Genomic DNA, 26,642 nt, shown 5'->3' with positions numbered 1-26,642 from the left:
TGTATATCAGTTTTAAGAAAATAGATATCGCTAAACAGGAACAGGTAGTGAATAATGCCTGAACATTCCTAAATTACCAATAAAACAAAAACAATATTCCAACAGCAAATAAAGACTAAATGCATAATATCAAAGTGCCAATGATGCTTACACACTGCTATTATTGTTTACACCACACTCAATAAAATCTAGATATTTGCATGTCAAAGGACATGTCTGTCTGTGTTCCAGTCAGAGCACTAAAATATAAGCAATTAGAAACCTGAAACTTTACACATATACTACAAGAGCAATACTCACATGGCATGTTTTCAAAGTCTATGAATGAGAGGTCATCACGTGTTGGATATTCCTCTGGACTCATATCCACAGTAGAGGCAGCAGAAGATGGTCGGCTGATGTCAGAGGAGGGAAGCCCACGTCTCGATATTGGAGATGCAGCAGAGGTGTAGCACCCCCGTACCGACTCTCCTCGGGATTTACTGGACAGACTGTTGCTGCGGGTGAGGTCACGCTCACTCACCGCACGAGTGGGAAGGTTGCTGCGCCTGACACACCACAACACATCACAACACATACAACACATAGCTTCAAAAAAGGCATACAACTACTGTACTACCTCAACATAATACAATTCTATTTTGTAAAGATTCAAAGATGACTAATGAATGGCAAAAGTAATGTACGATTCTGAATTCATTTGTTAATATCAATTATTGTTACAAGCATATATAAAAAATATGATCCAGACACTTGTCCTCCACAAGTAAAGAATAAAAATTAATTCACCGTGTCTTGGTCAGTGTACTCCAAGACATTGATTGAAGATCAAAGAATTAAGAATCACATATTTCAAATTTCCTAAGAAACAATCATCAAGCATACGAACACAAACTTTAGATAATGTGATGCAAAGCACATATACAAGAGAAAAACAAGCAGCTTACTAAGTCCTTATATATTTTTTACTACACAACACCATTACATGCAGCTGAAAAGTTTTGTGTTTAAGAGCTAAATAGAGTAGGGCGTGTTAAGAAGGCAAAATTAACTGGTTTAGTAACTTTTGGATAACTATGCAATGCAGGAGATGTTCGGGGCTAAATTACAGACAGCAAATGAGAAACGGTGTACTGTAATCAGAGTTGCAAAAAATACCGGACTTTATTATTTAAGTAAAAGTATTATTAGATTGGCAAAATGTTACTCAAGTAGAAGTAAAAGCATCCAAACTCCAATGTACTCAAGTAGAAGTAAAAAAGTATCTCATTCATAAAATACTTAAGTACTGAAAGCATTAAGTAGCAACAAAATTAGCTCTTATATCGAGATATTCAACAAAATCTAATTTTTGGCCAAAACCTCCAAAAATTTGATCTTCCAAGTGTCATTGCAACCACCAATTATCCCACAATCGAACTGTGGACCATAGATTCATAATTAGCATGCTCAAGAGTACTTACACCAAGATTTTCAAAAAAATTTAATTTTGGGCCGAAACTGCCAAAAAACTGTAAACCTACTTTTCTCTCGGAATTGGAATTTAAGGGGATTAACTAATTAATTACTTCCCAAAGCCGGAATTTTCCGGAAAATTATGGCTTTGGGGAAGATTTTCCAAGAAAATTTCAATTCCGGCTATCAGAAATTTTCTGGTTTGAGGGATTCCGGCTAACGGAGATATTACTTATGTGTGTGTGTGTGTGTGTGTGTATTTTCCTATTCTGAAATCTTGCATTCAATTGATTGTAAGGTAGCTACAGCAACTCCTGTCAAAGCAATAATAAATCAGTGTGGCGTGCATCTCCCACAATACTTCCCACTGTAGGGTGGCTGGATCTTTTTAGTCTTCTCATTATATCCCTATAACTTTTATCTTTGTGCAGAAATCCAGTATCAAGGTCCCCCCCCAGAAGTAGTGGAAGGGAAAGTAAAAATCAGTCTAAATATTGTAATGCTAGTCACAAACACCCCTACTCTTCATTAATTAGCTCTCTTTTATGTTGTAATTCTGACTGATTTTACTTTCCCTTCCACTACTTCTGGGGGGGGACCTTGATACTGGATTTCTGCACAAAGATAAAAGTTATAGGGATATAATGAGAAGACTAAAAAGATCCAGCCACCCTACAGTGGGAAGTATTGTGGGAGATGCACGCCACACTGATTTATTATTGCTTTGACAGGAGTTGCTGTAGCTACCTTACAATCAATTGAATGCAAGATTTCAGAATAGGAAAATACATGATTACAAAGTGGACTTAACGCCTTCACTATGGGATGCTACTTTTAATATTTTATTTGGCTAACGCCACACTATTTTCTTCAACTCGGACAGGGGATTCGTAGACAAGGGGTTAATGGAGAAGCAGTCAATAATGGCAGGAAGGATTGGAAATAAAAACTAATCCAGTACAAGGTAATATAAACAGCTAAGAAAGTAGACAAAAACAACACTGGTAAGTAAGGGATTGTTTTGTGGATGAAATTGAATAAATGAGTTATGAAAACAAACTACTAAGTAAGTACCTTAGACAAAAATTTAGACATGCTGATAAAATTTCTAGCAAAAATCTACATGAGAAGTGGGTCCACTATAAGACACTGGATTAATATATTTATGTCACAACAATTTCAGATTATTTTTTATTGCTCAAAATGTGCACCATATTCCGTGTAGTTATCGTTCAGTCTTAAGAGCACTAACCTGTCACTTCCATGGGTACGACTGCGTGTATTTTTATGTTCCGAGGGAGATGCATCCTCCGAACTAGAGTCTTCGTGGAACTGCCGGATGTCACCTGAAAACATCATAAGAGATTTATTACATGTCAACCTTTCATGTTTCAAAGACAGTAGAGATTAAAGAAATTATAGTAACATCCCCCTTAACCCTTTAAGTATGATGACTTAACCCGCAGATGGTGACGGTTTAACCTTTTGATAGTGATAATTTAACCCTTCAGTTCTCAACTAGTTCAATGGGACAATATTTGCAAAATGATGAAGAGAAGAAAAATTCCACTGTTAACTTAAGAAACACCAATAACTACATAACCAAGCCCAAACTTAGTGCCAGTGAGGTATACTGTACACCTATCTTATTCAAAATCATAAGAGAAGGTAGTCATTCAAGCGAGTAGTGTTGACATACGGTACATGCTGCAATTTAAATGTTGAAACTGGAAGGGACCACTGCAGCCTCTAATGGTCAGTACAATCCATTATCAAACTGTACTGTATTTATCTTTGATTTCATTTTCATTGCATAAGTAAGATGTATAAATGCATTCACTTACAATACATAGAGCTGTACTTTTCTTTATTTTCTCTTACCTCTCAGTCATCATTCTCCCCATCATACTTTTGTATGTTTTGGATTTATATTCCACGGTTGCACAATTATAATTTGAAAACTGTACAAGTATCATACAAACAGAACATTTCCAGATTAGATAGGCTTCTGTCTGGTTATGGGAGCATTTACTAGTAACCAGTATTCTAATATGTTCAGGCCAATCACAGGATCCTTTACAACACACACACACACACACACACAAATTCCATGAATGTGATAGCAGCGTTAAATAAAAAAAGGCTTGAGAGATTAAAACATATACTTAACTTGAGACATCTAAACATTCTACAAGTTACTTTACCTGTGGACACAGCCTGTGAGAGTGATGCCTTCCTCTTCAGAGCACGAGGAGTCATCTTGTTCATGGATGCTATGGTGGGTCGCATTGGTCGTTCACTTCTTGAATTATCTTCACCAGTCTGGGAGTTACATTTATGTGTTATTGCTTTATATAAAGAATGACAAAGTACTTTATACCACAAATGCAAGAGAAAAAGTTTAATAACAGGGGTTACTTTAAATATCAAGTGTGGTATATATTCAATGACAAACTATTTAACAAAACTTATAAACTGGTCCCAACCCAAACCAGACAGTAAAGTGCTGGCAAGCTTTTAACATGAACACAAAACTTTGGAAACCTGCATACACTTCGGTGGCTGCTCACCAATTATTCCAGTAATGAGAAACTTCACTGCATTCTATATGTAAAATACAGCATGAATCAGCTGTGATGAACTTATACTTGGTATATTAAGCTATCCCCTTTAGTGAACATTAGCTCCACAAATTAAAAAATAGAATTATGGTAAGAAAATTGGTTTCTTAGTCATTATTCAATTAGTATGAAACATATCAAGTCAAAGGCTGACCAATAATGAGTAGAATAAGTCCTTAAAATAGCATCTGACAGTAACTCACTTGGTTAAGAACGCCGATGGAACTGGAGCGTGATAACGAGTGTGACCGCCCCGGGGACTTGCCACTTGACTTGCTGCCACCTTTCTTTCCGCCGGCTGAAAAAAACAATAAAGTAACATCCTATTGTTGTGGGTCATATTTACCTAACTCTAACACCGATGATCCTATTAGCACCATGAATGACAATATTGCTTCTGGATTACAGTACTCAGTTATATTTTACTAAAGATCAAGACATCCTCCAAGTACTGTACTACTGTAATGTGTATCTGAAACATTATACTCATACTGTACAAGTTTCTTTACACTACCACACTCAACATTCTACTAAAGGGAATCTGATAGGTTACTAGAGGCTTATATCACATACAGAAACATTACTACATACATATACAATTCTAAGGTCGGCTGTCCTTCTTCAAAATTTCCTTTACATTAAACAAGGAGTGACAAACAAGTGGACACGCAAACCACTAGAATGGCATATCGTCCAATGATGGCCACTAATTGGTTAATAAACCAAGAAATATTGAGCCCTCCAACCTAAATCGTGTCGTGTCATAAAAAAAAATGAAACTACCACGTAGGTGATAAACAGGCAAGCAAACAACTACTAAAATGGATTTACAGTCGACTGTCCTAGTGGTCAATAGAAAGATGACACAAGTTCCTTACCACACTTCTACAATGTTCAGCCAATTCTTTAAATAAGTTGTAAAACCCTTCAATTTTCTTTTCTTCTCTACAATTTAGTATAACTCCTGCAGGTACTTGGTTGTTTTATCCTTCAGTACAAAGCAATACAGTACAGTACAGTAATTATTTTAGCAAATTTGCATAAATCATATTCAAACTACAAGTATATACAGGCATACCCCACTTAACATAGTACATGCCTTTCCAGCAAAACATTATGATGCGTCAAACTACTTAATATGAAGTACTTTTTCCTTATGGAATGAATGTAATATCTGGAGATGTATTCCCACCCTATGCAGTGTTTAACTACAATAATATAAAGGGTGAAATAACTATTAATAAAGAAGTCACAAAATACCAAAAACTATACTGTAGTATGAAGTGTATGAGTAAGTGACAAACAGATGCCTGTGAAATGAAACAACAAATGTACATGACTAGTCTTGAAGCTTACAAGAACATTATCAGACACCTGCCTCAACGTCATTAAACTATATATGTCAATACTTCCCAAGCCAGCCTGTTATAGCAGCATAATGTACTATGTTTGGTGAAGACTGGTAATAATTTCTCAACTACAACATAGCAAAATTACACTCGGCAATGCTACATTAAGCAGGGTTTACCTGTATAAATGCAACACTAACTGTCCTGATAACATGTAACACTATAACATCTGGTTTATTTCAGTGCTACATTATGAATATGAATAAATACCAATGCTACTAATTTATCGATTTATAAACAAACCAATCCAGGCAAAAGATCAAATATATGAATAATTTTAAAAATTTTGTATAATGTAACTGACCTTTCAATACGTATATGGGAAACTAAAATACACACAGTATATGCATTTAGTACTGAAGTAATAAAAATGGCTAAATATGGTATTGTCCCTCACTGTAATAGAAGGTACCAAGGCACAATACTCCCTTTCCTTTTATATCAAACCCTATGCCAAAAACTAGTTCAGTACAGTAAACCCTTCTTATTATGCAATTTGTTACCATAAGATCTGCATTACAACAGCTAACGAATGTGTAAATGCACCAAAAACACTCTTAAATAAGATACAAGTTGATGCTCTTTTCTCACACAATGGCAATTCATGTATTTTCTCAACAGAAATCGGCAAATGTCCTTTTATCTGACCCCCCCTCAATGGCCATTGGTGCAGATTGAATGCTTAAAAAAGTTAGTTATTTGAACAGAATGTTTAAATATGTTTGGAAAAAATTACTGTTATGGGTAGTAATGAGATTGTGACCCAACATCATATTAAGTTTTTTTTTATGATAAATCATTTGTTTAATTATGCATTCTGACATAACTGGGGCTATAAACAGGCTGTAAAGATTTTGATAATGGATGGTCTCAGTGGTTCCTTGGCCTTAATCCTTCCTTTCTCACTCTACACTGGATTTACAATTGCATGATTTTACAACATTGCACAAAAACAAGGTTTTACTGTACATACCATAATGTACAACATCGATTTAAAGCGATTCAATTTAAGATTATTGATTTAAAGCGACACCCACAATTAAGGACAATGTTTTAATTTAAAGAGAATCTTTCCTATTTTGTGTGAGTCAATCTGGCGCATCATATTTAAAATTTTGCGCCTCGAGTTTCTTTGGGCACGCTACACTGTCCTAAGGGCAAAGCCGTACTGTACATGTACTCAAAATAATGTACTAAATGATTACTAAAACTTTTGTCCAGTGCAAACTATAGCATGTTTATATTAAAATTAATCATTATCTTATAAGAATTCCAGCAATGTAAATTATATTCTCCCTGGTCACTTCTGTGACATTTTATAAGCAAAAAACATAAACTCAAGCTAAAGGACATAAATAAATACTTCATTAGATCTTCGGCGCCAACTGTCAAACATGTCACCGTCACTTCCCTCCCCTCCCTCCTTCTCCCCCATCTTCCCAGCCAGGGTTTGGTGTTCTGGGCTTAAAGTTTTTATCTTATATAATGTCACAGACTAAAGTTAGGAGAATATAATTTGTATTGCTGGAATCCTTGCAAGACAGCGAATAATTTTAATATAAACATCATATATTTTGCACAAGATATAAAAATTTTTGCTCTTTGTACTAAAATTCTTAAATTAGAACTAAAATTTGTATGTCTAATGCAAGCTATAGCATGTTTATATTCAAATTAATTATTATCTTATAAGAATTACAGCAATCTTAATTATATTCTCCCATGTCAGTTCAGTGACATTTTATAAGAGAAAAACTTCCAAGTCACTCTTAAGGACAGATAAATAAATAAGCACTAGACCTTGGCATCAACTGTCAAACATATCACCTTACCTCCCTCCCTCCCCCCATCTTCCCAGCCAGTAAACAGACCTTTTCGAATCCCTTAATTTTAGCTGTGTTGATTTATGAGTGTTTGTTTTAACATAATACTACAAAAACACAATGCTTTGTTTATTCTAAGAGATGGGCTGAGGTGCATCTGGGTTGACTCTCAAGTCTTTTTAGTATTTTGTGTTTCTCTCAAGTCCCAAACTAAATTATCCCATTGAAACAGCACTTGCGTTATATCAAGTTCTACTGTAGTATATATGAAACACGGGACTGTAAAAAGAAAAGACACTGACTGCCATCTGTTTCTCACGCCATACATTCAAGTGTCATCACATACTCAGCACAATTTATGTTCATTTGGATTGTGATCTCATATTTATCTCTTTTATGAATCCTAATTACACCCTTTGGCTCTCTGCTGTTATTGTTCACGGTCATTTATTCAAATATATTTCATATTACGTCTTTTGAGGACCATTTGTGCTGAGCTAAAAGAAATGGCAAATAGATTTCACCTCAAAATATGGAACAAATACTGTAATCACCATCATTATAAATTTCTTGTGCAATACTCATTACAGTCATATGCTAAATCTTCCTTAAAATAAATACACAGTAAGTATCAGACATGTTTGCCAAATAATTATTATTCTTTACACTATTAAATAAACTAATCAGAGACTTTTCATTACACAAGATGTGAGAACCTGTGGTGGTGGTCATCGTCATTTTACGGCTTTTTTTCAAGCTTGTGTGTATTAGCCATGGCGATTAAATCAATTGAACACAAAGGGGACAATTTAAGGAAACAAACATGATGATACTGAAAAATTACTGAAATTATGAAAAAATAAATAAAAGATGAAAGACAGAAGCAAAGAAGACCAATAATGATGAAAGACACGAGCAAGTAACATAATAAAAATTAAAAATCCAACATAATGCACTGATATCACAAAGACAGTGTACAGTACTGCTGTGCACGCAATAAAGCACTTGCAGTAAAACTGAACAAAGAAGAAAGTAATCACAGGGATAAACAAAACTATTGTCAAAGCAATTTCCCACATAAATAAGGCCATCTTAACCACACACCACCAGCCATTAACTCCTCAATGTCTGGCAGGTTACAACACATTCTTAAGACTTATGGTGTCCTATATAATTATCCTATCACATAGTCAAATAAACAATGCCTGTCATAAAGTCCTGCATGGCAATAGAATCAAAGACTGTGAATCCTGACACTGATTACCGTAAATGGGTATGTAATTTAGTATTTAAATACCATAATAAAATAAATATTTTAAGTTATATTAGTGTTCATACAAAACTCAAGATGGTGTGATAGTGTGGCAAGGGTGACAGGAATATAGTCGGCAAACATGTGGCAATACAGGTGCGGGTGCAAGCATACCCGAGGGGGGAGTTGGCAGTAGGCGTCGTGGGGCACCGGGGTTGGTGAGGTCACTGAGAGAGCACGCGCGACGTAACCCACCACTGCCACCACCAGGGCTGCTGCTGAACCCACTGTCGCCACTCCCGCCATCTACAAACAACAGCACACATGCACAAGAGTGGATTCAGATAAATGTCAAGGGGATGGTTTGATTTCCTGGAAGGGGAACTAGTTTCTTTAAAAGTGTCCAATAACATAACCCTTAGCAGTGAGCTAATCTATGACTGTTATATCCAGGTAGTATAATTTTTTGTTTTAATCTTTTGAGCAGTACTATATAGGTAATCCAGAGTCTGGTAATCAACAAGATAACATTTCTATTTACAATACATTGACTATATTGATACATTACAGCCTGAATCCATCCATCATGCACCACAGTGTGTGCAAACAAACAAGGCCGGCACAAAAAATACATGCAAAAAACAAAAGCCGATAAACAAACAATTATATGCATTTAAAAGTATTACAGAGGTACAGGATAAGAAGCAGAACACATTCAAAATTATAAGTCATTATAATGGCAAATGTTATCTGCTGTATTGGCCAACACTATGCTGCCATGCTTACTTCATCATGCTTCACTGAAAATGCAAACAAAACTCTCAATTTAAGTAGACTGATAAATGACAATCCATGGAGCACAAATTACAGTACTGTATGCCAGAAAATTTGTGCTCTCTGACTGTCAAATAACTATCTGATGAAAACTAAATTTATAAAAGAACCTAAATAAATGTATCATAATGCTATCACACAGCAAAAAAGCACTGAATAACTCAAAAAACATCTAATATCATGCAAATGTAAATAATTAGTAACTACAAATAAGATATAATAACATAAATGTTTCCTGGAAAAAAATTATTACAACATAAATAATAAAGGTGAATAACATAAAATCAGGAGTCTGTAAACCTGATGAGTCATTCCTCATGCCATGAGAGCAGCCAGGCGAAATGAGATATCCAACCCTTACGTTTGGAGGGAAGTATTTGTTGTATGGTGACCCTCTTTGCTAGCAGAACCCGATGAGCCCTGCCTGGAGTAGGTATAGCTCCTTGAGGCAGTGTGGGCTGGGATGATGGTAGGTAGACAGCTGCAGGAGGCCCTGGGGGTAGGGGCTGAGCCTGCACCACAGGAAAATGCTCTGCATCACCTACACTAGCTGGGGGAAGAATGACTCTACTTTTGTGAGGCTGCCGCCGAGGTGATAATTCACGGCCTTGTCTCCTCAGCTGCTCTACTGCTGGGGGCTGGGGTATTGAAAAAGACACGGGTGCTGAACGTTCAAGCCGGTATGAGTGCGTCTCTACAGTAAGTGTGGACACAGTATTACTATAGTCATTTTCTTGTACAACAATGGTTTCCTTGGGCTGATTCACAAGGCCACGAGTAGTGTCAGGAACCGTCATACACCTAGAGCTGGTTGTATGCCCCGGTGACTTTACAGAAAAATAAGGGGGATTAGTGGGTGTCTGTACATCTGAATGGCTGCTGTCACTATTAGCCAGTGCTGTATCTGATGCTGTCCGAAATACTTGAGAATGAGAACTAGTTGACATTTCATTTGTTGGAAACACATCAGACTCATAATCATTGGGTCGGTACTTAGATACACCTTCGAGTGAGAGTCTTTGCCATCTCTGCCTCTTACGACGTGGGAGAGGCAGAGTATTGGGCGTTTCAAACACACGGTGGCGAGGAGTATCTTCAGCTTCTTCCTCGGGGGATGGTTCCGCTTCCTCTTCCTCTTCCTCTTCCTCCTCATTTTCTCCATCTTCCAAACTATCACAGCTAAAATTTGATGTTTCGCTCTTAACAGTGTCACTGTCCGAGTCTTCATCACCTCTATGACGATTCTGGTAAACTTGTTTAGGCACAGTTTCCTGGGAGGTCAATAGGGCCAAACTTCGTAAGGTCTCCTCCAAAGAATCTGTGTCAACTTCAGGAGGTGATGGTGGACACCCCATCAGAAGATCAAACTCTTGCAGATCTCTTTCTAGTTGAGCTAGCAGTTGCTTACCTGTTCTTTGCTGATCTCTCGGTACAGCACTACCATCAAATATTGCTGCACCGATCTTTCCTAAACTCTCAACTCCCATATCTGCATTACTACTTCCCAACTCTGAAAGGCAACTAGACCCTATCTCAGGTACACTGCCAGTGACAAATCGGGGAAGAGAGCCTGATACTAATTCAGATATACTACCCACAACACCTGGCACAACTGTTGGAACACTTCTGGTGAATAATTCAGGAATGTTGCTGGAGCCTGTGAGAGGAATGTGAGATGCAGTGGGGACAGGAAGATGAAAGGGGTTATCATCACACTCACAGTTGTTACCTTGGTTCCCAGACATATAAGACGTATCTTTCTCAGGAATGTTGCTAAGGTCCGAGATGCTCTTGCTATTTCTTAAGTTAGATTTATAGCCAATCTAAAACAAAAATAAAAGGAATGAGAAAGATCATTTAATGCTACAAACTCAAAATAATATTCACACTAATATTGAACAGATCTGAAATTCATACAACTCAATATGTTCATAATTCTGAGTACAGTATACCATACTCATGAGAACTTACACTTTGTAGTTTCTTTCTTGTTTCTTCAATTCTCTTTAAAAGCTCCTCTCTTTTATTTGACACGTGACTATCTTTATTTCTGGCATTAAACTTGTAAGATATGCTGCAATGAGAGAGAGAAATTATCATTGCTTTTGATAGTCAGATAAACGTAATTTAACCTAACCACCCCATTAACCTACCTGGAAACATTTAAGTTAGCCAACACTTAAACAAACCAAGTAGTGAAAACTACAGAAACTAGCCCAAACCATTTACCAATCAAACACTGCCTCCAGTCAAATTAAAAATGGCTGGTTTGCCTGTACATTGCTAGAAAGGAAAATGACACCATGTGTATCAATGTTTTGTACTGGAAAAAAAAACAAAAAAAAAACATGAAATGTTTATAGTGAGGAGCAAGAATTGGTTTGCAGCATTTATTGATTTGGAAAAGCATACAAGACACTAGATAAAAAGTAGTGTGGAATATACTGTAAATATATGAAGTAAAAGTGAAACTTAAATGCTTTCCAGACTTTTCACAGGGAGAGAGTGCAAAGGGTTTGTCTGAAAGAGGGAAACTGATCCCTAATTTAAGCAAGGCTATATCCAGAATGTGTAATGTCACCAAAGTTGTTTAATATTTTCTTGATGGGGAATGACAGAGCGTGAGTGATAGAAAGAAATGTAAATTTGGTGAATAAAGGTATGTGATGTACTGTACATGAATGATGGGCCGGCTGCTGTATGCCCATGAAAATTCCCGTCAGCAATTCTTGGAAATTTACATACTAAGAAAAAGACTGTCCTTGAGGCTAAAGAATACTGTCTTGGCTTTACTTTGGTTATGCGCTTGGTCCTGGTTGAGACGGAGTCCATGACCATGAGATGCTATCTGGATGAAGTCTTATTTGCCTCATCTGAAAAAAAAAGCATTCTAGCCTATATTTAGTCGATGGCAAATACACGGATGTTCGTACCTATTTTTATTTTTTACTTCTTTTTCTGGTCTTGCTGCTTCTCCCTCTAGGGACTCATAGTTGGTCTTGAGGAAGTTTTCTCGTCGGCCAACACGGTCAATACTCTCGGTGCTCACGCTCAACATGGACATAATATTACGCTCAGCAGTGTCTGCACTCGGCGTAGACACCTAAGAAGTAGAGAAGAATTGATGAAGAACAAATATATATATGTAGAACTCTGTGATTCAAATACTTCTTGATATTGTATCTACAATGACAGTCTCTGTAGCTAATGGAGGATATTTACTGTGGAACTTAACTTCAAGTGAATAAACAGCAATATTACCTCATCATCGTCATCAGAATCCTGAGACCCAGAGACTGACACTAATGGTATATCTGTGGGTCTCTCTGGTCGAGCTTTCCTGTGTCGACGCTGAGACCGCCGTAATTCTTCTACGTCCATAGCATTCACTGTAAAGTCACTGCAAAGCCAAAATAAGATATCATACATGACGGTCTACAATACAATACAGTAGCCCTAAGCTGGATTAAGTCTTCTAGTAACATTAGGGTAAACAGACTAGTACTCGATCATTAAAGGAATTGTGATGGCTTATATATTATAGTCGAGACACCATTTTGGTAAAAATTTTTATCTAAACTATTGCAGTGCACAACACACAATTTTTTATATAACTTTTAATAATTTCATTGTCAAAAAAAAGAATTATCAAGCCAGTGGAGTTTACCAACCAAGTGAGAAATGTCAACATACCTCAACCAGAAGAACATCTAAAAGACATTATAAAAAGACCACAGCCACATTTTATCATTATTATTAATGGAAATGTGTTAAGTACAGAATTAAATATTTATACTGTACCGGGCAAGTTTAGTTTAGTTCATGTAAATTTTACTCTTAGATCTATTTTAAGATATGTCCTTGATAATAGTCTGTTTACCGTACTTAAACTCAGTCTAATATTTAGTGGAATTATGCAAGATGAATTAGGCGTGGCCATTAATGCCACCAACAAGGAGAGACTCACCCAAACACAAATAGAATCAAGAGTTAAAAAATAATTCATGAATGTTTAAACTATTATGCTCATTTGTATTTTTTCTCACTCAGAAAATACTCACCTAGCTGTGTCATCATTGTGAGGGTAATACATTAGGTGTTCCGAATGCTCAGGTTCCGTGCTCTCGTCATCATGTTCGCTGCAGTCTTCAATGTCCCCATCGTGGTCTGTGGTGCCGTCATCGACTCGTAAACTACTCACATCACTCTCGTCTGTGTGGTGTCTATTCCGTCCATCCAGATCACTACCTCTTTTAGTAGTAATCTTAGAGGGTGTCACCTATGGGTTGTGATAATACTTACAGTCACTTAGGTTTACCATGAATACAGTCAAGGAATGTTGTGGTTATGCAGAGAAAGCTTGTAATTAAAAGAAAACAACACTATTATTTGAAAAATATAGAAAAATTCAAGGCTTGAGCAAAAAGCAGACAATACTTTTATATACACAAAGTACAAAAATAATGACCAGAAAGGTTTTATGTTATGCTTACTAAGCTATAGATATTAACAAAATATAAGCCAAGAAGACAAGCAAAGTACTGTACAGTAAAAATAAAGTTGAAACAGAAAACTCTCTATCACTGACAAATCAAATACAAAATCAATACCTGGAAAGTTCCCCCAGAATTAATTTCCTTTAAACTGTCAGGACAAGGAACAAAGCCAGGAGATTCTCCACTCGGGTCCTGCAAGTTGGGAGGCCAGTGTCAAGAGAAAAGAAACAGTCCGGACACCCATTCTGGGACACAGCAGACATTCACACTACATAAATGGCTGTTTAAGATCTAATCTAATTTCTAATGGAGAAACTTCTATAAGTGGAAATAAATTATGAAGTAGCCAGAACCACAGATAACAGAATATAGTACAAGGGTTGAAACTTACTTTTTTTTTTCTTTTTTTTGTGGGGGTTGTTGGCAAGTGACCAAAAATTTACTTGCCTGCCCAAGCTTTTACTGAACAATGATAATTTTAATACAAAATATATACATGTATTAAGGATTTCTTGGTTACAGTACACAGTGATAATATTAAATACAGTATAAAGACGAGAAATATCTCGGTAATGTATCTGTGTGCTTCTTAAGTCAACACAACCCCTCTAAGTCTGACACACTGCTCTACAGCTTTTCAGAAAGGTAAACACTGTACCTTTTGTTCTAAATATATTATCAAAACCACTTTGATTAATTGACCGAGCTAAATCATTGAGATAAACTTTATCTGCTTCAGACCAAATTTGTTTGTTTGCTGTTAATGGGGATTTAGTGTTATTCTGCTGCTGGGCCAATCAGTGGGATCAGGTGCAAATGCCCAAAGAAGCCAGGGAATCATGATAATAAATAGACATAAATCAAACTCAAGCCGAAGTCTAATTCTGAGAGGTTCTATTGTATGTACATTTACCCAACTCATCCAGGATAAACAAAGCCCCTTTCCAGACTTACCATAGCTCAGTGGAGGATTGAAATACTATCCACAATACATACATATGTCCAGCCACAGTGCCAACCATAGCTCAGTACCAACTTGTGATATCAAGGTGTGTGGATTTGTACCCAAAATGACTTCTCTACAAGCATGGGGTAAGTAAGTTTCAAACTGTGAGATTATAAATTTCATCACTGTTGCTCCCACATGATTAAAAAATTTACAGAAATTTATTTATGTGATGATATAATGCTTCACCCTTAAAACGCTCTTCAAGCAATGCAATTTTATAATTAAGCGTAAAAAACTGACCTCCTTTCAAAACCAGGTTGCAATGAAACATGCTCAGAAAATACAGTAAATGAGTCTAGTACCTACCCTGAAAATACAAAATAATCCAGAAGAGGTAAGAAACTGGCTTCCAAAACAATGAAATTAATCCACATACAGCATTAACACATGTCAGGAAAGAAAATAAAGCATAAATTACAAGTGTTTAGTCATTTTTGAACAAGTATGATGATGTGAGTAAACGTACACAATAATCCACGGAAATTAGTAAGAAAAACTCACAATGATTACCTGATGGCAGCTGTTGGATAAAACCACAATGGGATGTCCCCCACCCCCCTCCATTCACCACTGCAAACCCTGGATACTGGCCCAGAAAATGCAGCAGAAACCGGGGGATGGGCACAGCTTTGGTGACCAAATTGCCACCAGGCATGTTGAAGCAATGCTTTATGGCTGGATGCCCTTCCTAATGCCAACCCACAGGATAGGAACAGCTGCCAAGGCAGGGTCACAACTCCCTGAGGTACTCAAAGACTACCCACCTATCTTGATTAAGTAATAAAATAAAATTATGTACTTGTAGATGATGTTAAATAAGGTAATTTTTTTGTATTTCTACTGACCTGTTTGGTTAATAACATATTTTCTCTACGAGGAGTATTATACTGCTTGTGAACACCGACACTGTCCTCCAGAGAGCTGTCTTTACTTGACTCAGAGTCTGCAGCACGTTTCTCTGCAAATATATAAGATGGTCCATCAGTAATAAGAATAGGTATTACGATATATACTGAATAAGAATACTGTACAATGTAAGATGCATCAAAGGAGATCGAATTATATGTGCTGGGACTCTACATAAGCCAGAAGAGAACCTCAACTTACCTCTTGCTGGGAAGGGTATTACAGAGTCAGTGTCATAATGGCTCTTAAAGGTGATGGCATTGTTATGGAGTCGCTGAGCCCATCGTCCCTTGGGCATGTCCACAACTCCTCTGTCTCCTGCACCACCACCAGGACCTTGTGGCTCCGTCATCTGCTTCTTGGCCCACAGAGGCAACTGTCCCATACTGAACCTTGTGAAACAATAAAGTCAATGCCAGTCACAATATATAGTTATGTACACTATTAAAAAATAAACCAAGTAGTGCAGCCTCACTAATTAATACTATAGTAAACAACACTTGGTGGACCACGAGCCTTTGAAGCAGTTTCATAAGGTAAATTTTTGTCTTTATGACAGCATAGTTCAATGCATCACAAGTTACAGCAGAGGCCAAACAAAATGTATTGCACCAATGAGCAGCTGTTTTGTATTAAATCTAATCTCAGCAAAAAGAGCATTAATTACCAGCCACTTCAGTTGCAAGTGGAAGAAATTCTGTCAATGCAAAATACAGTATTTCAGATCAAATTGATACCCAAAAGTTCAAACGCACATGTGGAAACTGGGCTGGAGCTACAATACCATGCAGCAGGCCCTGATGTATAAGTGAAAGGGACACTTGCAATTACTACAAGAGATATTGTGACTGGCTCCTTAGAATCTTGATATTTCTTGCTTCAGTCAAATTATCCTCAATTAATATCACCATGCTTTCACTATACTCCAGTTTATTTACCATAAACGTATATATAAAAAAAAAGCATTTCTCTACTTAACATCCTTACTCTTATCTGTGAGATATAAAACACATTCATTTCTATATAAAAAATACAGTAAATAAAAGAAACAAGTATAAGAACAAGTGACATCCTCAACTCATGATGAATATAACACAGTAAATTAAATCGACATTAGTCAGGCCTAGACCCAGACAACTTTTGATTAACATGTGCACATCAGTCAAAATGTTTTGTGCAGTTATGCAAAGCAGTCAAGAAATCTTCAGAACTACATTACACACAGTGCAATGGAGAACAAACTTATTCAGGCCAGATGACAATACGGTACTACACCTCACTACAATCATGTGATAGTTGGGTACAGCTTGAGTGAGAACAAGGTGACCAAAAACAAATATGGGAAATATTACTGCAGTAAAATTGGCAGCTTTTCAGATATTTTACCAAAGCTGCAGTGACAGTTTGTTGAAAACATTATCAACATCTGTGAGTGTAAGGTCTGTCAATACTCAGGTGTTTACTGATATTTTTCAGAATAAAAGGATCAGGAGTGCCACAATGAACTAAGTTTCATGTATGCTCACTACTCCAGGCATCTAGATGTAGGTGTCCCAGTGGACATATTTGCATGATTCCACCTAAGAAAGACAGAATTAGTAGACATTACACAAGATATACAGAGCAGCAGTGTCACCTCTATAAGTCTTCTATGCGAGTTTTACTTTTTTTATATAAACACTGGGGTGTACCCCAGTTACCCGCATTATGTTTGCCGACCACATTTTAGAACTCCCTCCTCTACAGGCCCCAGAATAAACACAAATTTAAGATAATATTGCTGGTTACTACCAGTCTGTATGGCTATTCCAAGAAACAGTCATGGATCTGTCAGTTTTATAATATGAACCCACCTCATTAATGATGCACATTTTCAATCCACCATTTGTCCTGACTTAACAATTTACTATAAAAAAATTACTTCCACTGTTTATTACTATATTTCTATTAAAATATTTTCCAATATCTATGATTTATTATTGCATCAAAAAGCATATCATGCCTCCTGATGCTCTCCTGCTTTCTCAATGACATTGTGGAAGGAAGACCAACATCAGGGAAGTGAAGCAAGTGGGTTATGGACAGCTCTCATAATACTGTAGTCAAATCCTCCCCCTAACTAATTTAAGTTAAAAATTATGTGCTATCAAGCAAAGAAAACTATACTGTACAGGATATTTTGGTGCACTCATTAATTCAACTTAAACTCTTGTATTAAAACAAATAAGGAAATAATTAATTTTTGGTTAAATTCAATGCATCATTTCATTTCCCCAAGAACTTTCAGCAGGGTGGATGGGACAGTCACAAGGTTTGCTCCCAAAACACCGGATTGTCAACCAATAAGTATTAATTGCTGGCTTGCTTTTTATTTAAAATTTTTTTTTTTTTTACAGTACTCATCATGAGTAAAAACTAAAGTGTAAAGACTCACCTATAGTCGGGCTCCTCCGCCTCGTTAGCATTCTGATCAAACATGTCCTCAGTGGCAGGCCTGAAGTCTTCATTGTCTATAGACTGTCGCTGTGGTTTCCTCTTTTCTTTGGAAGCTCTCTCCGCTTGCTGGGCTAACCGGGCAGTCATCGTCTGGGTCATGTCATGAGGCATTCTAACCACAGAAAACATTTCATTTTATATTAAACTATATCCCCCAATCATACAGGTTAAACAAGTCTTTTCATCAATCTCCCTTGTGGCTATCTTTTTATTATTCCAAGTAATTTGACTCTAATATGTTGGGTGGATTAATTTACAACAACTGATTGATTAGGTAGATTATACTTTATGATGATAATTTAAATACCAAAGAATGAGCATAATAAAACAAAAATTCTAATATATAACAAACTAAGACATTCTATCTTCAATTAAACTAATATATTGATACATCCACTAAAATTCTAAAAAAATCAGTTTGTAAATCATAAGCAACACAGAAAATTGCAAACACGAGGCACAGAAGTGGACACGAAAACATGGAGCATCATTCTTTATGATGAGGGATATGCTGCTAATAGGTGATGCTGGGTTGCAAGAAGTGACAGTGGTATTGGCCTGTTTTGGGAGTATCGGTGGAATTTCAACCGATACTGGTAAAAGGCAGTCACAATGGACTGAGTAACTTGGCTAATTAAAAAAAAAATTAATCAGTGGCTTTTTTCTTGGTTTTCATAAGTTTTTTTGTTGGTTTTTATTAATTACAGATAATTTTAGTGATTTATAGTAGATTTGGAAAAGGCATATGATAGGATGAACAGAAAATGATAGTAGGAATACCTGTGTATGAAAGTTGAACAAAATCCATGGTATGACCCCAAGTGCCCAAACATAAGGTTATTAGGTCATGCATATTTTTTAGTTGAAGCACTGATGAGTTCCGGACTAAGAGAAAGAGGAACCTTCTTTAGGGCAATTCCACACTTCTAAATTTAGTCAATAATTATTGACTACTATTATAATAGTAGGGGAATATTGGTATAATTCCAACACCTATGGTTTTTGCTGAACGCTTTTGAAATTGATAGCGCTAATGCGCTTTACGTATACTGTATTTAAATACGTATATTAAACTATTATACATATTTGTTATACCTGCATACAATACTTACATTGCATATAATTAAACATTTTATTGTTATATAGTTTGTGTATCATATGAAATAGTGTACCGGTATTGTGTATTTACCAATACAGTAGAAGTCCAAAAACCCGGACTGCTTGGGGATTGGGTCAGTCCGGATTTTCGGATTTTCCGGATTCTCAGGCAGTACTTTTAAAATTCAAATTTAAGGAGGAATAAAGAAGAGATGACAAGAATGAAAGAGAAAGTAAGGAAAAGAGAGGGAGAAAAAATTAATAATAATTTAACCTTGTAGTCCACAATACTCACCTCCACAAGAAGATGCAGCCATCGCCAGACACAGTTATGAGGTGTTTACCATCACTGGTGAAGCGGAGTCCAGTAACCAGCTCGGAGTGACCAAACATTATAGCCATACATTCCCCAGAGTAATAATCATAGATGCACATATTCTTGTCTGTACAACTGGTGGCAGCATAGATACCACTCTGATCAAGGATGACCTGTAATATACATACTTTGAGTTACTTTGTTCTCTTTTACAGTACAGAAAGACAAAAATATATCCAATCACAAGTGAACACAGTATTATTTGCCACAACCATCAGAGCACAGAGTTTTGTCAAGACTGATTAAAAATTCAAGTACTGTAATAGTAAACAGAAAACCTTTAGTGTTGTACCAAAGCATCTGAAGCACCAATGCCTCTCCTTCACCCCCCAGGGGCTGTTGCCAAGTTTCAACTCAATGAATTCAAATTTTATAGAACTACATCCAGAATTATTATTTCTTGTAATTTCTAAATATTAAACTAATACTGGTAATTTAAAATTGAGCTTTAAAATTTTGTTTACAGTATATAGAATAATGATAATGATCTATGTTTCCACACCAATAGTTAACATTAAGGAAATAACATGACTATGAAAAGTGAAGGTGGGTCGCATACACCTGGCATAGCACAAAGAATATCAGGGCTCAGTAAATAAGAGGACAGTGAGACCAGTATTGTGCTCAACTACTTTCTCTTCCCTTATTTTATAGATAGGTACCCATTCACAGCTGGGCAGACTGAGAGTACCCAAGGTGCAAACCTTTGACCCTGAGGACATGTGAGCTATGTATCCACTCCCATATGGTAAGCAGGAGCCAACAAGTTTTTACATTATACGATAAAAGCAGGGCAAGAATTTTACTTCCTAATAATACAGTACTGTATAGTGTTTTTTAGTAAGTACTGTACGTACATTCTTGACAACAATCCAGTGAGAGGAACAACAGTGATTCATTATCAAATATCACTGGGAACCATTACCCTGCTTACCTTGATCAGAGTTCCATCATCACCAATAGATCCTTTGAAGGTTTTGGAGTGTTTACCAGTGTTGACGTTATAAACACGGATGTTACGATCCTGACATGCAGTGAGGACGTGTCGCTGACCGTGATCAACCTGAGAGAGTAAAAGTTGTCTTGTAAGATTATGCTTAAGCTGTAACTACATTTAAAACGTTTTTGTAAATGATGGAACTACCCTCAGTCTTATGTTCTTAACTTGTACAACAAAATATATAATATTTGCTACCTTAACCCCTTGGGTATCTATGAGGAGTTTCTCTAGATGAATAAAACCTTCTAACAGCCAAATAAAATATTAAAAGTGGCATCCAGTAGTGAAGGGGTTAAATTTACAGTATACTAACCTCCATGTCATATAATGTAGTTTTTCCCGCAACATTGTGGCCTCGGGAGAACCAAACTTCATTCTGTGGAGTCTGAAACGACGTAAAAATCATAAAACTATGACATTAGTCTCAATAAGCCCCAAAAAAGATTTCATTCAAATTATTAACATGTATATACATTAATATTAGGAATTTAATCATTCTAGGAAAATGCAAAAGCTAAAGTGGATTGTGCAAAACATTTACAGCACAAAAAAAAATACCAACACCAGCTGAAAATTCCAAGATAAGGCCAGCATTCACTGCCAATCCTTATTACACAATAAGTGAGATTTACAAAGAGGAAGAATCAAAAGTTCTTATGTTCTTTATGTCAAACTCGTAGCCAAGAAATAAGTCTCCATTTACATAAGTCATATTATTCACAAAGTTGATACATAATTCAACCACAATAGCATCACATTTTTCACTGTTATTCCATTAAAATTGATAATTCAAGCCTTTTACAGACAAAATTCTCCCACTACACATGCAAAAAAGTGAGATAAGAAAGGCAAGCATGAAACAGATGAGATCCATTTACCATCTTTCTGTTAAGTGATCCCTGAGGTGACAGAAGGAGAAAAAGATAAAATTAGATACTTAGGTGCAGCAAAGTTACTGTACTACACTTCCATCATTAGCAGGGGAAGCAAGGAGTCAGGTGAAACACAAGTGAAATAGAGTTCTAGTTTTAATGGATTTCAATATTTCAAGTTTATTCAAAAGAGAGAACAATGGGGACTAATTATTATGAAGCATCTTGGAAAAACAAAAACTCCATTGCTTACTTGTTACTTCGAGAACAAATATACTGTACAGTATATCAAAGAGAAATAAATACTACTATAACAAGAACATTAGCAATACATAAACACAAAGTAAATACTGTAAACTAAATCTGACAGATATGACTGGTTGGCAGAATTCATAATAAAAGTCCTAATGATCTATTTTTAAAAACCATATCTTTATCATCTCACACCCAGGCACATGAAACATGCACAGTCTTCCCTTACCATATTTGTTATCACTGTCTTCCATATTGTCAAGAGATCTATTACCTAACACCAACACTTAAAAACTGTAATAAATCAAATATGCATGCTAGTATGTTTATCAGAAAAGAAAGTCTCCACTATCATGTACTACAAAATAAACAAGTTGGAACAAAATATACCCTCAACAAGTACTGTATTCCTATATGGGAAAAGAGGTGTTAGAAACTGTGTGAGCAGAAATATAGGAAGCTCATGGCCAAGGATAACAACCAAGACAACATATCTTCCACAGGATTCCTACTGTTGTTGATTGACAACAACGGACATATTATTGTGGGTCAAATGAAAAAATAATTTCAGATATTCAAATCAAATGCATCAATTCTGAACAAACCATAATATGCAGTAATGATTGACACCACCCAATGTCAAGTTCCAGTCTTGAACAACACAGGAGGAATTGAATGTGTAAATAATGCTTATAGCTGTAAGCTCGAGAGACTACAAATTGTGGACGTTCTCTTTTCAATATACAAACTCTCTATTCCAACTATATATATAGTTATTTATTATTGGATTTTATTGTATTACAGTTACATATGCAGCATATTATACATATCTTGGTGAAGATAAGGTAATACTGTAATTAAAAAGATGATTCTCTTCCCACATTCACCACACTGATCTGTATGAACCGTACCCATGTACTGTGATCATTTGTCACGCTGGTGTAAACCGAATATCAAGGATTTAGTGTATCTACAATACTAATTCAACAAAGCAAATAAATAACATAAAACAATATAAAAGTACAACACAGTGAGCACAAAACACAATGGTAAATTGCAGATTTCCTTTACGAGATGTAACTTGAATTTCCAAAAGAACAATAAATGTTACCCATTATGTCTTTTTAAGTAATATGTATGTACAGGTAATTCTCTAGCAGACATAAAACAAAGAGATGCTGACAGATAAAAAGAAGCTAGAGCAATAAGGAAGGCCGACTATCTATGATGATGCAGGAGGGTACACACTAACACAGACAGAGGAGCATGATAGGGATGTGTCTTGGAGAGCATTTAGGCTCCTTGCTGTCATACATACATTAGATGAGACACTAACAGTAATAGCTTTATTAAGTTCCCACTAAGCAGATCCTACTTCTATATAACAAGCTAAAACGGCTTCCATATATTTTCAAGTTTAAAACCACTGTTAGCTTATAGGGACTTTAACAACAATACTATTATATCTCAACAATTCATCCATCAAGAGCACTTACCATTGTGGCACTACGGAATATAATGGACCGGTCGGCACTACAGGACACCATCTGTAGAGCTCCCTGACTCTGATAAAATCTTACAGATGTTATGGCTGAGGAATGGTCATCCAGAGTCTGCACAAAACTGTAATCCTGTAATGAGTGAATTGTCTATAAGTACAGTAGCCTCTATTTACTAAAGTTTTTTAACCTAATATAAATTCTTGTCACTAGGACCCTGTTTGGAAAAAAGTTAAATATCAATAATTAAACAAATTCAAATCTCAATATGATATAATTATGACATAAGAGTGTACAGTCGGGATAAAAAATTCCCTCCCTCCCAAACTTAAGCCGTATTGGCCCAAAATGAAATAAAACAGCACACCAGCACCAGATGACAGTCAAGGTAAGGAAGTTCAGAGACTCATTCCCATGAGTCAGTTTCACAGATAGGGAGTGAACCTTTGTCCACAACTGTACATGTTACTGAGGCACTCTGAGATAGTCCAGTACTTTATGTGACATTTTATATCCTTTCGCACTTCCCTATTTTTACACATTCTGCAATTGTTCACCCAGTGAAGCACAAATCTATCCTGCATTACACCAAATAAATGTCTAATAAACAATAATTCATAATGCACAATTCTCACCTGGTCCACTGCAAATACATGAATTAATCTGTCACGTGATGCCGAGGCCAGGAACCTGTGCCCTGTGTCTGGACGAGAGTACTCAAGACTCAACACCTCGGCGTCATGTGCCTCTATTTTACACAGCTCATCAAGGAACTGCAGCTCATGTACTCTACCAAAAGAGAAGCACAATTAAAGACTTTCAATTCTTTTTTCAAGATCAACTACAAAAAATACAGTACCATCTGTGATTAACGAATTAAAAAGGAATATGACATCTGAAGAGGAATTTCATACATCAAGACTCTTTTACTTGTATATATGGAAGGTCAGTAACAACTCAATTCACTGAACACTATACAAGAGGTACAGAATATCACTTCACAAAATATTTATGCAATTACTACTGGTTATTTCCTGAAGGTCAAAATATATATTTGCAGAAGTTATAATGGCAAGAATATATAATTAAAAAAAAAATATATATATCACTACTGTATTTATCTATTAGAGATGATGCATTACCATTCCCACAAACAAAGCAAGATGGCAGTGATGTATGTTGGGTTTATATCATTTAAGCACCAACAATAGTAAAAGTAACAGGAAATCGGAGTGGAAAAAATAAGGGTTTTGTCAGTACAGTAAATACTATATATGTTAAAGTAAGTAGTTTAAGGCAAGAAGTAATACTGAAGAAGGTAATACTGTATTATTGAGGAGAGGAATAGCACACAGCACCGACACTGTTTACCATATCACCAAGTAATTTATAATGTCAATATGGCCAAAATATTAATAATTTTAAAGTGAAAAGACAAAGCCTTTTTTTTTCTCTCCTACTGCAGAGCTTCCAAAGGTGTTTAAGGATTGCAATTATACTACTGTACCTACACACCAAAAAAAATCGATAAAAAAAAGTGTTTCTAAAATACAAATACATTACCTGTGGATTAAAGGCAAAAATTTAGTTAATAAATAAAAATTAAATGGTCATAAAACAAAAAAATAAACAAAAAATAAAATAATCCCTCCTTGTGCCTTACACCAATACACCAGGAAATCTTCACCCTAACCTGATGTTTCCTCCTCGGTCTCCAGATGCCAGGTGTTTGCCGTCAGGACTAACTCTGATGCACCTCACTCCGTTACGAGAATCATATGATGTGTCATTTCTGTCCCCACCTTGGGGGCTGACATCTGTGTCTTTGATGAATCCCAGTTCTGGGTCCACATACAAGATTTTGAGGAGCTCCTATGGGAAAACAAAAGCAGGCTGGCAACAGGCCTAAAGCAATACTGCAGCATACAGGTTAAAAATGAAGAAAACTGTAATACAGCACAATTGCATAAAGCACATTTTAGCACTTCACAGCATTATCCAGTGGGATACAGCCATAAAAATATAATAGTGTACCAAGCACAAGATGGAAGGAGAAAGAGAATAGTTTATCTGTGTAATCTTTGGGTCTACACCATGTATGTGTTCTGTCACAGTAGGGTTGCACATACAGAATGGTGATACTCACTATGTAAATCAAATGACTATAGTATCAAGTAGCCTTAACAGATAATAGAAACTTTCCAAGCTTTTTTGGTAGTCTTGACTAAATTAAATGAGAAAACTTGCTAAATTCATCGTTCATTAATAAGAAATAATTCAACTAGCATCTAAGCAGAGACAAGAGATATTGTATAAAAATACAGACTTGAAATGTTAAATTTTAATGAATTTTTATGGGTCTACACTGCCGGTCCAAAAGTCTCACGGTCCCAGCATTTCACTAGTTTCCTAGATTAAACTATTTATATTTTTTTTTTCACTAAACTGTCATTAAACACAGCCACAGCAAATTTCACAAAAGGCAAAAAAGCATTCTACTTAAGTTGGAACAAATACATGTACTGTAGGGAAAATAAAAACTAATGAAGCAATTAACGTAAATCAGTTAACGAACAACAAAATGGGGCATAAGAGACAACTGCAATAAATTAACAATCTTTTGCCTGGTTTATATTTTACCACTCCTACCTACAACTGCATTACCATTATACAAAAACATCAATTCATCATGCATTCTAATGTATTTCTATCATACCCACTGAGCTCTTATTATCTTATCCCACAATTTTTTTTATACCTCCACTTTTATCTCTTCTACTTGTCTAACAACATCATGTATATGTTATTATTAATTTATATTACAGTACTGTACTCCTACTTTCTCATAACCTCCAACTTGATAACTAACTAAATCACATCCACACAGAGCTGATACAATTACTCGAGTCAATGTCTTGTACCTGGCACCCTTAATATCTTCCTCTTCTTCACAGCATGTATAACACAATCAAAAGTATCTAACTGCCTTAGTACTATTATACAAATGATCTGCTCCTCCTCTAGTCAAGGCCGTGCAACCCACTGATAAATGATTTGTTTGTGTTTTTAATATTTTATGCAGTAGATCAACCTTAATTTCAAATATGATGAGAAGTTTGACATGAATTATAAGCACAAAATTTTCATATCTGTATGGATAGTAGTTACAGAGCAGAGGATGTAGAGACAGACATAAGAGCTGTATGATGACTATATTCCCTAACACTTCCCAATAGTAATCAGT

At 36.0% G+C, this 26,642-nt stretch overlaps 1 protein-coding gene across 11 annotated transcripts in view; it reads right to left on the bottom strand.

Annotated features, from left to right (window-relative positions):
• Nucleotides 1–26,642, bottom strand: part of LOC121854164 (mitogen-activated protein kinase-binding protein 1-like) — a 150,782-nt gene that overhangs the window by 2,848 nt on the left and 121,292 nt on the right. For 4 of the 11 annotated variants that reach the window (XM_042348618.1, XM_042348613.1, XM_042348620.1 and 1 more), the window contains 20 exons: nucleotides 25,092–25,270; nucleotides 24,034–24,187; nucleotides 23,396–23,530; nucleotides 21,089–21,160; nucleotides 20,710–20,838; nucleotides 19,695–19,888; nucleotides 18,240–18,413; nucleotides 16,007–16,197; nucleotides 15,745–15,857; nucleotides 14,005–14,082; nucleotides 13,456–13,673; nucleotides 12,656–12,794; nucleotides 12,328–12,497; nucleotides 11,366–11,468; nucleotides 9,756–11,217; nucleotides 8,735–8,866; nucleotides 4,280–4,374; nucleotides 3,660–3,777; nucleotides 2,708–2,801; nucleotides 301–548 (listed from right to left, as the gene is read on the bottom strand). In XM_042348618.1, the coding sequence (XP_042204552.1) occupies nucleotides 301–548; nucleotides 2,708–2,801; nucleotides 3,660–3,777; nucleotides 4,280–4,374; nucleotides 8,735–8,866; nucleotides 9,756–11,217; nucleotides 11,366–11,468; nucleotides 12,328–12,497; nucleotides 12,656–12,794; nucleotides 13,456–13,673; nucleotides 14,005–14,082; nucleotides 15,745–15,857; nucleotides 16,007–16,197; nucleotides 18,240–18,413; nucleotides 19,695–19,888; nucleotides 20,710–20,838; nucleotides 21,089–21,160; nucleotides 23,396–23,530; nucleotides 24,034–24,187; nucleotides 25,092–25,270 (4,198 nt within the window). The remainder of the gene's footprint in view (nucleotides 1–300; nucleotides 549–2,707; nucleotides 2,802–3,659; nucleotides 3,778–4,279; nucleotides 4,375–8,734; nucleotides 8,867–9,755; nucleotides 11,218–11,365; nucleotides 11,469–12,327; nucleotides 12,498–12,655; nucleotides 12,795–13,455; nucleotides 13,674–14,004; nucleotides 14,083–15,744; nucleotides 15,858–16,006; nucleotides 16,198–18,239; nucleotides 18,414–19,694; nucleotides 19,889–20,709; nucleotides 20,839–21,088; nucleotides 21,161–23,395; nucleotides 23,531–24,033; nucleotides 24,188–25,091; nucleotides 25,271–26,642) is intronic. The other 7 variants (XM_042348614.1, XM_042348621.1, XM_042348622.1 and 4 more) reach the window with 7 other exon arrangements.

This window comes from Homarus americanus, unplaced genomic scaffold (genome assembly GCF_018991925.1).
Source record: "Homarus americanus isolate GMGI-L3 unplaced genomic scaffold, GMGI_Hamer_2.0 scaffold13581, whole genome shotgun sequence".
Lineage (NCBI taxonomy): Eukaryota > Metazoa > Arthropoda > Malacostraca > Decapoda > Nephropidae > Homarus > Homarus americanus.
The sequence above is the reverse complement of the archived record's forward strand: the minus strand, read 5'-3'. Positions and strand labels throughout refer to the sequence as shown.